The sequence below is a fragment of the Triturus cristatus genome, chromosome 1_2, assembly GCF_964204655.1.
Source record: "Triturus cristatus chromosome 1_2, aTriCri1.1, whole genome shotgun sequence".
In the NCBI taxonomy this organism is placed as follows: Eukaryota; Metazoa; Chordata; class Amphibia; order Caudata; family Salamandridae; genus Triturus; species Triturus cristatus.
Genome location: NC_140580.1, coordinates 493,083,141 through 493,098,335, shown reverse-complemented (window position 1 = coordinate 493,098,335; position 15,195 = coordinate 493,083,141). Strand labels below are relative to the sequence as shown.

At 38.7% G+C, this 15,195-nt stretch overlaps 1 protein-coding gene across 13 annotated transcripts in view; it reads right to left on the bottom strand.

Moving 5' to 3' along the window:
- Positions 1 to 15,195, bottom strand: part of EBF3 (EBF transcription factor 3) — a 179,962-nt gene that overhangs the window by 18,782 nt on the left and 145,985 nt on the right. For all 13 annotated transcript variants that reach the window (XR_014961777.1, XR_014961780.1, XR_014961781.1 and 10 more), the window contains exon 11: positions 7,675 to 7,763. Coding sequence is in view for 8 of the 13 variants with exons in the window: in XM_085606210.1 (XP_085462336.1) it covers positions 7,675 to 7,763 (89 nt within the window). In the remaining 5 variants the exon portion in view is untranslated. The remainder of the gene's footprint in view (positions 1 to 7,674; positions 7,764 to 15,195) is intronic.

Genomic DNA, 15,195 nt, shown 5'->3' with positions numbered 1-15,195 from the left:
CAGCTTTACATTTTAAAAGAAAATTACTATTTATTTTTTTGCTACTTAATATTCATGATCATGGAGACTAAGCCATCTAAGAAAGTCCAATACTACTTCCTTCCTGAAAAAATCAGTTCTTATGTGTTTTCCAGCGCACTTCAAATTCTGAAATGTATGTAATTAAATAATATTAAAAGCCACTCTGTGATCAGAAAAGAGAATAAATGCAGGCTTGACTTATCATTCATTTTATACAGCAAAATAAGATGGCTGTGAGGGGTGTGAAGGCAAAAACAACACAAAGAGCTTTTGTCTTTGCTGAATGTAGACTCAAAAGCCACCCAGGACATTAATATGTGGCCTTCGTTTACTAGTCTGTTAAGTCATGGACTTATAACGAAGCTTTGTAAACAAAAGATTAAACTGAATCGAGCTTTAGAAAATGAAAGGAAAACAAGAGTAAAATAATCACAGATCAGAGTGGGACTGCTTAGATTGAAATCAGTACAGGCTACTGGAGCGGAACACGTTTAATTGAACTATTTCATTATGCAGGAAGTTTATGTACATCTTGTAGCATCTAAAATATATGTATCAGTGGAATGTTTGCTTTCATTTTCAAACTATGTTTTTACATTAAGACAAAATGAAAACAGGCAATGTTTACCCTAAATAATTCATCTTTTCTTTCGCAAACACTATTCAATCATACATTCCTCATTGACATACAAGACATTTAGCCTTCATAAAACCATGCAGGGATAAAATGGAAAGAAAAGTTTAACAATTAAGTTAATAACGAGTGGGTTGCTGAATTACAATGATGTAATGCATGCACATTAACAGGGCCACCCTATGACCTTCTCATCACTATGGTAACCTACCAATCATTGGTATTGGAGCAGGAGCTGCCCTCTGGAGCAGCCCTCTGAGCATTTTTCGACTTTCTGTTTATATTATTAGCTGTGTCCCGCAGAATGGACCAGTAAACCATGCTTCTACAGTAAACTGGTCCAAGTCAGTCTGCCTCAGAAAATGTCACAAATGTGCACATGATGCAAACACAATAAAGAAAATGTTCTGGGGTCATCTAATTTATGGACAGCATACGCTAACGTGGCAGCAGGTATAAAGCAGTATGACCTTCTTTGTGAATACACATTTTCACACTGAAATTTGAAATGACCTTTGTGTTAATTAGGTAAGAACATCTAAGGTTCTCAGAACCATTATGGTCACATCAGTAGTAGAACATAGAGGCAAATATACCTCGTGTGGTTGTGGGTCAGAAGAGGTAGGCCAATGTTTGCAACATATATTTGATCCACTGCAATAAGCTGCGGTTAGTCCATAGTCACAGGGCAAGCTTTTGAGATAGTGATATTTATGTAATGCCATGTTGGTATTTGGAACCTTAACAGTCAAAAACACAGCTCAGTCTCAGTACATACTTACTGGTATATAGGAATGGAACCCAAAAGAGGGTTGTGAGAATACACAGATTTTCAGGTTTGTCCTGTTTTAGATAACCATTTGGCAATGACTGTGTCATTACAGAATCTGGTCAATTGAAACAGAAATTGGTTCTCTCTCAGGTCTTTATATTTTGGACACCAGATGCGGAGGAACTTCTTTTTAGATTATTTTATGCACCTGCCTAGGGCATTTACAAAATGTGCAATTGAGACATATATGGCATTAATGCCTAAAAGGCGTCAGATGATGCAATTTGAAACTGATATAGTCGATATTGTAGAGCACCCAGTCAAGATGCCTAATCAACAAAAATAACATCACCAAGTCTAAATGCCACTACCATACGAAATGCATTATGAAAGCCAGCAATGAAAGCAGTGCAGTCTTTCAAACTGTCAATCACTCTGTTAACCTACCACTTACTACCGGCATCTTACATTCAATACTGAAATCTAATGAAATTATTCAATAATGTATTCAGAAATTAGCACAATTGGCCAGCCATTAACTGTATCAATGTCCACACTTAGAAGTCACACATCCTATCCAGCAGTATTCCAACTTGGTGCCTTTTCAGACCTCGACAATCCATCCTTACTTCCATAATAAAAACATGGAAAATGGCCACCTAAGATTACTAACTTTATCACTCCTCTGACATTAAAAGGCACTCTTAATGGTACTCATACGTATCCCCAGCATCAACAACGTTCCCCAAGCACCAACCAAAATTCTCCTCAAAGAAGCAAACCTCATCCATGATAAACTATTACCCTGCCAATCAAATCTTTTTCCCTGTTAGCAGACAATTGCCAGATAGCTTCATTAACAACTTTAATAATTATCAGTTACATGAGGCCTGTTTGGTTTCCATCCATAATGCAGCTCAAATTGTCACTGCCCAGGCTCTGACAACTATCCCCTGCATCTCAGAACTCCCCTAACTGTTGGTAGCACTAACCAACTTTGATTGCTTATTGCTTGAAAACCTTTCTTTTGGTGAGTGCATCAATAAAGCTGTCTGCAAATAGGTACCTCAATTCAGTCGGACTGGTAGCAATATCTTCAAATTGACTCTTCATCATGTTCACACTTCTCAGTCTCTTGTGGAATATTACAGGATTTAATATTGACCCTCATGCTATTCACAAACCTGGTGTAATGCATGCCCAACAAGGCATGTTAATAAACCAGTATGCCAAGAATACTTGATTGTATATTAAGGTGTCACTAGCTAAGAGCATTCATTGCCATGATGCACTCTAAGATCAGATGTCACTGTCTTCCTCAAACTCAATCCTATGAAGAAAGAAGGTGTTCTCATCCCAGCACCAGATTCAGACAAGGATCACCAATATGAATCTCAATGGCTTTTTACATTCCTTCTCATCTAAAGTCAATTACCATGGTTTCTAGTTAGTAATGTCTGTCCTTCAAAAATCTTTTAGTGGCACACTTTTCTGCCCAAAATCAGCCTTTTAGTTAGAACTAAGCAGCTTACTACAACTTCTTAGAAACTGTCAAAAATATTGCCCTGTCTCACATTGGCAGAGTCATGCAAAACCGTCAACACTTCCAAATTCCACCTTGAATCCAGTAAAATACATCCTATTTTCATGGTGAAATATGAACAGATCATACCCACTCTAAAATAAATCTGTGAGTGTCCCCAGCAGATAGACTGCTTAGATTTCACTGCAAATCTACAAAGCAATCTACATGAACAAGCCAGAATGACTTGCAAGCAACGTACACATCTCCAAAGGATCACATGCTTTTATTCAATGCTTATATTGCAAAACCTAAATTCCCATACCTTCGGCATGGCCTTCCCCTTAGACTCACACTGTCTCCCTCCCTGGTACACTTAAAAAAAACTAAAAATACACTGATTTCCATCTTCTTTCACTTCTCAAACTAGCTAGCCACCCTTGCCCCTCCTTATCCATCCATGTGCTCCCACCATTTCCCTCCAATCTTAAAAAAAAACACCCTGCAAGCAACATATAACCATTCATTCAGGTAATGTACTCCATTTGCAATATGAAGCATTCCATAATCTCCATGATAGAGAAATACTCCAATAAATGTAAATGCCACTAACTCATTTTCATATAAGTCCATTCACTTTTCAAAGTCACAATGCATGTCTTTTTCAAGTATATTTATTTACACATAAGATATGTGTGACTGCCGTTTCCAGTTGAATTCCATTTCAAAGGCATATAGACTACCATCCTCAACAAAAAAATACAAAACAGACATAGGCGAGGAAACATCAAAATGTAATCAATATACACAGGGGTGTGTATAAATGGCAATAATTGGTATTGCAACTGTGTAATTCAAATTTATAAGTAATTGATAAATGCATGAAAATATAAAGGGAGCTCTTATTCCAAACAGCCCTTCTCATGCCCGAAAAATGAGTGCAGTATAATGATAAATTTAAATTGGGAATTGCATTGTGACACGTCACAAACTGATAAATTTTAGATAGTGGTAAGATAAAAAAGTAGAACAAAGTTAAAAAGAGCTACAACCACTGTCAGGCAAAACGACTCATTTGACTTAATGTGAGAATTGGAATCCATGACTCATTTTCACTAGCTCAGATACATAAACAATAGCATATAAGTAATGTGCAGGCAAGAGTAGTACAAATATTTTTGCATAGAACAATGAGTTCTATTCCAGTATTCTAGCAAATGAAGTTTGCGCACAATTACAGATATTACACTAATGTATAAAAGTTGTAAAACAGAAAATGTTAAGTACATTTTATTATATCATAGGCTTTAAACCTTTCTTCCTTTGTTATCCAGATACATACACCAATGTGTTTTTAATATCCTACAGCAACAACAGCCAACAAATATGTTGTACTAAGCATTGTTTTAATATATGTAATGGTATGCATCATACATGCTATCAACCAGATAGGAGTACATCATTAGATGCTGTGGTAGGTAGAATGACACACATTGTTAAGACAGTGTAAATAGTGCCCATTTATATTTCACAAAAGTAGCATTGAAACAGCCAATGCGTTTCGTCTACTGCCTGTGGACTTCATCAGGGCATGATCAATTGTCGTGTTGGTTTTGCCATAAAATCACCAAAAATGTGTCTCGGACCGTGAAAGGTCAGGAGGTTAGGGCCTGTCTACTCACAGGGAGACACCGAGTCACTCAGCCACGACTGATGCTTATCAAGGTGTCTGGTTTGTATTGTTTCAAATATCTGCACTAGGATTTTCAAGCAGCCCTAGAAACATGAAGGCCTAATAAGACATAGTGACGCATCACCAACTGTGAATTACACAGCTTGAAACAACTTTTCAAGTCACAGGCAGTGGACGAAACGCGTTGGCTGTTTCGAGGCTACATTTGTGCAAAAATAAAGAATACTTGGCACACAATGTGGATGGCATGGACTAACTTACTGAGGAAATCGGTATCTGTGGTGCACTCCACATTTGTGGATGAACTAGTCTTGATCTTTTGATCGCTCTCTGGGAGTAGCGGGAGCAAGTGGAAGTGCACACTACGTGGCTTAAAACTACAGATTTTTGGAATTTGTTTGGGATATTACGAGGGAGGTGCGGTTGCTATTTAGGCTTGCTGTTTCATTGTTGTCAGTGCCCGTTTATATATTAAATTCTGAATAATGATCAATGTACTTGGGCAGTCTGTGGCAATTTTAAATATTTAATTTATGGTAATACTTAGATACTGGCAAAATATAGAATACTTTTGCAGTATTTTGGGAATTTCACATTAAACTTACTATGCCATGATGTGTAACTGCACTGCCATTCGCAACAAAATTATAGTGCAGGAGCACAGGAACCATGCAACAACCAGATTGTGAGCAGCTGTTTTTCGGGCAACTGTGTTTATCACGCTATTTTTAGCACGAGATGCGTCTTTGCATCAAAAATTGCCATGAGGATGATTTTCGCGCTACATAGTGCATCGAAAGACAGATTAAAATTTCACCTAATTATGCATAATTTCACAAAATTTTCCTCAGATTTTTTATAGTTACGCAAAAGCAACTTAAGCGAGATTCACACATTCTTACTAATATTGTTACTCTTATAAAGAACTCTTTCTTTAGTAGTTAGTCTTGTAATGGTCTTCTGATGCCTACACAGTTAGGTTCACCACAGAGAAAACTATCACTAAAGACTATGGCTCAGATTTAAATAATGACCCTCATTGGTATTAGTAATTTGAGTCATTCTCTAGCTATGGGGGAAATCAGATTTACATAACCCAATTAAGGTTGTGGAAGTGGAAGAAATAAAACAATCATACCCTAAACCGCAGACTATCAGGACACAGTTGAAATTCCTTTCTCAAAACATTATTTTCTTACAACTTCGGGTGTAATAAACACATGCCCACCAAACATGAAGTGAACAATCACACCCCCTCTTCCAGTCACAGTATAAATTTATTGTAATGCCTAAAACTACATTGGATTGGTGTGCTAATATTGTTGTTCAGATGCTACCTTACAAGGCAACAACCAATATAGCTTATTGCCATCTATTGGATTCATTGACCACAGTCAACACTAAATATACATGAAATATGTTTCCATACTTGATCCATAAATGTTAAAAGCTAGAACATAAATACCTTATTATGAGAACTGTTGGCAGAGTTACCATTTTTCAGAAATTACTAAAACTGAACTAAAGTACTACATAAATATCTTTTCCACAATGCATTGTAAATAATGGCACCTTTGGACAAGACCAAACAAAATCTAGAACTTAGGTTATGCCATACAACTATTTGGAAGCTGAGTGACCCTTCATTGTGTAGTGCTCCTAAGTAAGAAGCATTTATGTGGCACCTTCCAATTTTCTATCTGCCTTTATAGAAGTGTGCAGCGATGTAATGCTTTCTCTACGTCATACAGTTATATATGGGTGGCCTTCACCAAAAGAAAGTCTTTGGTTAGAACTACCACCTGAATACCTGAAATCAATTAGCACTTTATGTGGAATATGGAATGCTTAGCAGTTCAAGTCGTTTAAAATCCTGTGGGTAGTGAAATTAGAAGAGGCAACTGCCAAAACGCCACAAGAAGTTCCTATTGTTCATAACATAGAAGGCACAGAGGCAGAAGCGAAGTGGGAAAGCAAGATTTTGGATCAATAGAAGTCATAAATACAAGAGGCCTCTTCAAACATACAGGTCTGTATGAAGGTGGGGCGAAGAGACACACAACACCTTATAAAAATAGCTTGTTCCATCTTCTCTTTTATAGCCAATCTAGTTTACTGGGAAAAATCACAAGAATCACAGATATGTGCAGTCAGTCAACTTAAAAAACTGTAAGTGAATCCATGGCTCTATAATGCACAACTGAGAAACCAGGAGCCACCTGATTACTAGCTGAGACATCTAAAATATGGTTGCTTATTCACAGAGTTCGGTAATATTACAGGACTACTTCACCCAGCAATCAGGAAATATTGTCTCCCACCAGGGTCTTTAACTTGCAACACTGACACACTGTGGCACTGTGTTGCAGTTACAATATGTATTCCATCAGATAGTGGCTTTATTTAAAGTTTGGTGGACGGGATACTCCATCAAAACATGGAATTTATCCCATCCACCATAGTAGAAGTGCCATAGGCTGTAATGAACTTGCAATATGATAGGCAGGACATCCACCACGTTTGTGACAGAGCATCCCGTCCGCCAGTCTTTAATTAAGGCCCATAAGGTTTCAACAAGACTGAGTGCCTCCTTAGACTCTTAGAAATACACTGCCCACCTGGACTTACTCACGTAGCTGCCAAGTGAAGCCCAAAGGGCTGTAGGTGCACTCTGCCAGTTCACAGAAAGCCTCAGAAAGCTACCAAACGTGAGCAAGCCCTGCCGGGGCATAATGTACACATCAGCCTCCCACTAGGTGCGGGGGCCTCCAGCCATCTAGACATAAAAGGAGCCCCCTGAACTTGTCAGCTCGAGAGTATGGGTATTGAGAGGGACCCCCTCACCATTCCGTGAGGGGGGGCCCAATGGTTTCCTTATGCCACTAGAGCCGTGTTCAAGATCTATTTACTATATGTTGGTGTATATAAAAAAAACTCTATAAATGCCATAATATGCAATCTTATAACCTGGAAGCATTAAGCCAATCTCAAAGTTCACAAGCACATTTAGTATAGAATTCCTTATTACTGACCTTTGGTAACCTTTCTGGATCACCTGGATGTCGTGGAATGACTTTCTGCAACCTCTGGAAACCGTAGTCGATGGTTGGTTCATTTAGCGCTGTAAAACAATTAAGGATATTCCGTTTAATTTGAATATATCTCAATCGGCTATTTCCTGAAATGCTAACAGAAAAGTGATACTGATCCATTAACGTTCAACTACATTTCATTTACAGTATTAGACGTGACATTTTACTTTTCAGCAGAAACTAAACGGCTCTCAAAATCAAGAAAGATTTGGAAAATAGAAACAAAGTCAGAAAACGTCAAATGTTTTTTTTTTCTGTTTTACTACAGAAATAGAATTATGCAGGCCACACGTGGCAATCAAGACAGGCACGGTGTACTGGTGCATCACGGCTGCTTTCCCTGCCAACTGTGGATTTATGGGAAAGTGGCAATTATGACATATGTCCAGCCATTTCTTAGCTGCAGATTTATCCCTGTGGTCCTTTTTTGTCCAACATATTGCCTGAGCACCAAGCAGGCAGTAGGAACACTTAATCTTGCAGAGCTTTAATAATCAGTGAATGGCTGCCTACAAACTGATGTAGGGCACTATCATTCTAAGGCTGCAGTGCCCTGGCCTCATGAAACTACAGGCCACAAAGAGTAATTCATCTTCACCCCCCTCCCCCCAAATTGTAATTTTGACTATGAACTGTGCTTGGTCATAAATCAGGAGCACATGGTGCTGTGGAGAGTGCATGATTCACGGCCCTGCCTCAGTTGGACTCCACACACTGTGTTTAACAAGCTTCACAAGGAGCCACAGGGCTGTGATGTAGCACACCCCGACGCAAACAAAAACTGCGCCGGCGGGCCCAAGGACTCGAGTTAAGATGAAAATACTTATTAGAGTATATGACGTCTTGATGTGGATACTGTTTTCAGCAGGGCAGCTCCAGAGTGCATAGCTGACATAAATCAATGGGGTTTTCTGAGACTAATAAGAACTGCCTTCTTCTATTCATTACCTAGCCTGCAATTTAGGCCATCACTCATTAGGCAGCGTGCAATTTCATGATTAGCACCAGGCAACTCTGCATGTTTGCTGGGCACACGTGATGTGATAAGTTTACTAAAGAAGGGGCAGGACAAACTATGAACATATAACACCCCCACCCCCAAGTCAAACCTGGCCACTATGTCTAACAAGGGCTCCATCTCCATCTATGTGCACACAGAGCATCGTGCAATCAATGCAAGGAGGCTCACACACATGCACTCGATAACATGACACAAAGTTGAAGACTGCGATCTGATTTGACATTCCATCATGCAACCCGGAGACAAAGGTCTGCTCCGGAATGTGAAGTAAGACATTCTCTTGTTAATAAAGCATTGATCCGCTATATTGATTTTACATGACATGGCTTTTGCTGGGATTTCGCCTTCCTTCTTTGCAAATAGCGATGCTCTTCAAAGTGCCCTGGCGGATGTGACATGGCAAAATTTCTAACTCTCTGTGATGTAAATTCTATATGTGTAAAACCACTTCATAATCAGACCATTAATCATCAGAAGCTGTCAGCATTGACTTTGGGGACAATTTGTCATGCCATTGCCTGGGCCTGCACCAGTGTGTCAAGCAAAAGCATTTAGTGTGCTTGGACAGGCGAGTCTCTAATACCGCTCCGCAAAATGACTCCTTCCAGGAAGATGAAAGAAAGTGCTGCATTTCTTGATTAGTGAACAATATCGTGGCACGGGATATTTGTGAACAGCATGTCACTGCCTCTTCCGCTTTTCACTTAATCACAATGATGGTTTGACTTAATGAATCGGGTCTGATGAAAGGTGATCTGGAAAGGCGGGAAGCCTACAACCATTGATTTCATGCAAATGGAACTTGCAGGTGATAGACACTGTAAAGTTACATTTGACAGGCTTTATAACTTGCAATATTCACACACAGTTGTCACAGAAAAGAAACTGCAGCATTTATAGTTCACAATATAAACGTACATTTTCCTTTCTAAATTTAGAGTTAAACACCTGAGAGAGGTGAAACGCATCAACTGAAAAGAACATTTTGTTTCACGACGCTGTGGACAGTGCAATGTTTTCTACATTTGCCTGTTTTAATAGTACACTTGCCTGGCTAAAATCGAAATTCTATTCAATAGCTTAAAGCACCTATTTTGAATTTCACATGCAATCAAAAGTAAAAATAAAACGGCAGTAGTTGCATGCGTTACGAATTCTTACAGATGTGTGTTAGTTGGTGGTGTGATTGCTCAGTATTCCTGTGTACTACACACAACAGCTGTCACTATGAGGAATGACTAATGATAATAGCGTTAACCCATATTGACTCCATCCTCAGCTCTCCATATGCAAACTGTATCACGGAGCTCCTTAACAACATGTGGAAAAGGAGAGGAAAATAAACATACAGCCCTGCACATACATCCAATCAAATCCTTACTGTGCCGGGGTTGCCAGTCCAGCCGAGCTGGGGCAAGGAATTGGCACGTCCCACCCACTCCGAGCCAGGCCAATCAATACCACTTTCCTGTTTTAGAACTGGGTAATTATGAGGTGGAGAGATTGCCTGACCTTTCACCTGCACTGCATTACTTTGTTGATATTAAGATAAATTGCCTGATTTTGGGTAAACATATGCTGCAATTCAAACTGTCAGCACTGGTTTGCTCAGGGATAATTTGTATTGATCTCCCAGTTTCTTCCCAATTTTGCTTACTGACCTCGTGGATAATTAGAGAATGAGCCCTGGGTAAGCTAAAGTCGTGGATGAAAAATAAATATTGAAAAGAAAAAAGAAAAATGTATTTCATGTTAATATGTGCGGACATTACTCTATCCTTATATTAAGTAGAATCTGATGATTGTGAAATATTGTGGTTGGTCACTGAGATATACTGAAAATAATTATTTTTGAACATACATAACCACATCAAATGACAGTCTATAGAGAATTTCAATTACTATAAAAATATCTCTTTGAAAGTAAAATGTGAATCTAATATTGTCTCCTTCAGTAATGGATATTGGTCAAAAACGTAAAAGCACTGCATATCAAAAAAACTGCATCTGATATTATGATATATCCGTGAATGTGTGTGTGTGAGTGTGCGTGTGTTTGTGTGTGTTGTTTTGTGTGTGTGAGTGTCTGAGACTCTGCAGCAGAGTAATACTGTGTGGCATACTATGAACCAAAGGACAAAGTAAATAATGTGAAACTAATGCATACATCTGTTAACTGAATAAAATAATTATATAAAAATGAGAACTACCTCAGTCTAATACCTGTTCATGCAAATAAACCATTCAGCTCCTGTAGGTAACATTTTCACTGCCTTCTTTACATACTCGTGAGCGTTAGTCCTTATCTCTTCAGCGTTTATTCTCCTCAGTCATATGCAATGGCTTTCTGGCCAGACTAAGCCCCACCTGATGTGAATCTATCTGCCAAGGAATAACTAAAAGTAACTAACAAAAATAATTCCCTTTCTCACATTGCTTCACCTGAAGATCTCAGGCTCTACATATGTATTTGATTATGATGTTGCTCTTAGGTCGGTGCCCAAAATACCTTTCTTATGCTGAAAATAACATAATTCACCCTACTGTTATATCCAAAATGCAGGTGCCCTGTCTCCTGTTGCCCAGAGACAGTATCCTATTACACCACCTTCTGACTCTGTTGATCCAATGATGGATTTTTCGTAACTTCTATCTGAAATCTGTCAATTAATGAAATTGTACTGCAGTGCTGTGCATATACAATGCCTAGGTTCCACACGTTCCATCTTGTCCTTTTTCTTAGGCCCTGATAAGTTTTATTTTTTTGGAAGTGATGTACTGTTTTTGACTGTCTCATTTTTAAAGGCCCGGCAGCAGACATGAAAGTGAGGTTGCATATATAATAATAAATGGGAGGCTTTGTGGTCGATGAGGCGTGTCCTACCAGTGCCCTTTATTCAAGAGGTGGCTTAGATTCTCTTACGCATATAAACTTTCGGTAATTAGTTATTCATTGTTGACCAACACCTCCACTACAAAGGGGCTGACAATGCTATACAGTTTACCATTTTACCTGAGCTGTTCTCCTTTTTTAAATAAAGAACTGCCTAAATGGGGTGAAAGATATATACATACATTCACAAGAATATTGTACACTGGCACAATTGCTTAGCATAAGGATCACCCTGAATAACCAATGCCCTATTTATTTGTGCTTGCCCTGAAAGCATGCGCACACTTGCTTTTGAGGGATATTGGAAACAATAACCCTTCAAATAAGTATCAGTTCTAGCACCTTTTATGAATGCAGACACAGAAGGATCAATTTCAGATCCATGATAATCTTACCCACTCCTACTTTAGTTGAAGCATTCCTCCATCCATGGGCATATCTTCCTGCTGCACTATTCAGGGGTTGAGTTCTGCTGACTTGGGAAGAACAACAGAACCTTGCACTTAGAGTAACAGAAATTGATTTGAGCGAATGTCTTTTCATGGTTCTGCCATGCCACAAATGTCCTCTTCTTCTCCGTTGCTGAACTCAGTCTATTTTAAGATGCCAGTTGGAGTTTCAATGCCACTCTGCTCTATGTCTGGTTTCCTGGGGCAGACAGTTTCATTTCAGTTGTAAGATCCCTTAGCTCTTCTTTTCTTTCACGGTCAGTAGGACTGTGTGTGGCCATGTTCCACCATGGAGAATCATCAACTTAGAAGCAGTCTTTGTGAAGATGGCCTCATTAGGAAATTCACATAATGTAAATGTAATCACTTCAAATCAGTATTTGGCAGGTTGCAGGGGACCTACTGTCTCTCCTTACACCATGCCAGTGATGATTATTTGGAGGTAATTTGTAATTTGCCATGTAAATGTCATTCTCTCTCAATTAAGATTTAGGTCAACTCCATATTCTGAATGATCACCCTCTACCTATTTATAGTTTCAATGTAAAAACACAATTTCCTGCAATAACATACAATGGTATGCCATTCTTTTCCTAGATGGGCTTCCCGAAGGTGACTGGTTAGATCTCAGTCATCATTGGTTTCTTGGAATCTGCCTTAAGACCAATGTAAATATTGACGATATAGACAGTTCAATAACAAAATTTGATATTTCTTTCAAATATACCAGAGAACAAGAGGGTCAAAATCATTCTGTGTACACAAGGAAATCATGTAATGTGCAACGGTATTCAAAATAGCCAAATGACTTAAAGAAATATTTGGTGAGGGCTGTTTAAGTATTGCTGTGAGTTTTGCAGGTGTAATTGTGATTTAGTTATATGTTTCAAAATGTCACTGGTGACCTACGCTGGGAAAACAGGCACGTTAAACCTTTTTTTCAGATAGCGTAAACTCGTCTTGATAAATGGCTAAATCATCTTAGAAGGAGGCTAGCTTGATGATATGGTAATGGATGTGTCCCCTAGATTGCCTCTGCAATGGGGAAACAAATGAGTGATCAATGAGGCAATTGACACATGTAGGAATGCTGGAAAGAGTGCCCCTTTCAAGCAATGATTTACATTTTCTTTTCCCTGTAATAAGCTACTACTTCAGCAACAGGATATCCTTGCATGAGGACTCATTTTTCCCATGTTGTCACCTGCAGGACAAGCTCTATTTGTCAAAACACCTAACAAATAAAGGAAAATCCTCATACTGAGACTGTGATGCTAAATCCATTCCAAGGAAAGGTATAGGAGTGTCATGTGTGCTTCACACAGTTGTCAATGGCCCTTGTGCCTAGCGGCAGATATCCTGTCAGTCATGGTTTTACAGTAAACACCATTAACAATGCTGCGACTTGTGTTTCCACTTTCCTTTATAGGTAACTGTTTAAAAGTACCTGCATGTTCATTTCTGGTGTTTTAGAGCTGGGTGATTATGAGGTGGAGAGATTGCCTGACCTTTCACTTGTGCTATAAAATAACAGGACTAAATGGAAATACCCTGCTAACATCAAGTCATTTGACATCTATTAACTTCCATGAACCATCACTCAACTCCGCTGGATTCCCAAAGCAACATGTAGAAATGCAAAGACCCATTCAGTCCTACACTGACTTAGTAGGGAGAAGCATAATTAATACCCCAGAGAAGTATATCAATTCAAAAGACTGGGAGAGGAACAGTGACCAATGAATCCCATTTTCAATCAGAACTTCCTTCACTGGCAAACACACTAATGCTCAGAATTAGTATGTGGTAGAAAAAGTAGTTAGCTTGATATAGAGTGTTAAACAGTGTGAAGTGATGCATCATTCCAATTCTGTGTTTAACTTCTTGGAAAATCATGGCCTCATCAATCCATATAGGCCTGTCTTCATTACAACTGTTTTTCTGTCTGCCAATAAGAGATGATGGCCTAGACCTCTTCACAGTCATTCTGGTGACTACAACAGTACTCCCCAGCAAAAGTTGTGGAGGAAATAATTATATGTGGCAGTCCTGTACTATGAGAGTAGAAAATGGGTGTGACGATGGTATAATACTGATCTCTCAGGATTCGTTTGACCAAGCAATTTTTGAAATAATTATTGATTTGTGATGAAACACCACAAATCAAGAATACTCTATAGGTAGATCCTGTTAAATAAATAAACTGCCAAAAAAGGCCTGGAAAGAGTGTATCAAAGAACAGGTACCATATAAACAACAGAGATTAGGCATTGTGATCTGAGTCCAAGTGATAGGGGGTTTAAGATGTAAAAACATTCCATAAATAAAAACAGACTTCATACATATGGCAGATATAATATAGTATTAGTGACTTCCAGCTAAACTATCATCAGTAACTAACAAAATATTTGATCTCAGTCGAAAACTGGCTTGGTCTTCCTAAGGACAGCGAAGATTCGATAGACACTAATCAGGGTAAGTAGAGAAAACAGGTCAAGGATCTGGAGAGATCTAGGCCACATCTGCAGTTCTCCTACAGTAGTCATGTAGTGGCACAGGGCTCCAGCAGGGCAACGTGTAATGCAGGCAGGGGACAGGAATGCAACCTGCCTGCATTTCAGGGCCCAAATGCTCCACTCTGTAAATGGAGCATCAACATTAGCATACACAATTACATTTCTACCGATAACCATCCAGACATCTACTATATAATACTTATTAAACCCATATTCTTTCGAGATTATGGTCTATAAGGTAGTACAATCTGTTCTATATGCATCAGGTGAAATAATTTACAATTACTTTTCTGTAGCACAAGGAAGTTCATGGGGTTTTCTTTATAAAGAAGATAAGTCGGATTACAAATCAAGTCAAATCATACATGCTTGCATGTTTTTAAAATCACCAGTCTGAAGCAGATGAATTATTCTTCCCAGAGTCCATTAATCCTAACGCCTATTTCTAAAGCTGAAAATGAAATGTGATCACGGTGTTGTATATGGTGTTAGAATCAACAGAAGCTGTTGGGTGACTGATTATTCATCAAAACCCAGTAATGAAAGACTTTATAGCCTTTTACTAACACATGAGACCAAAAA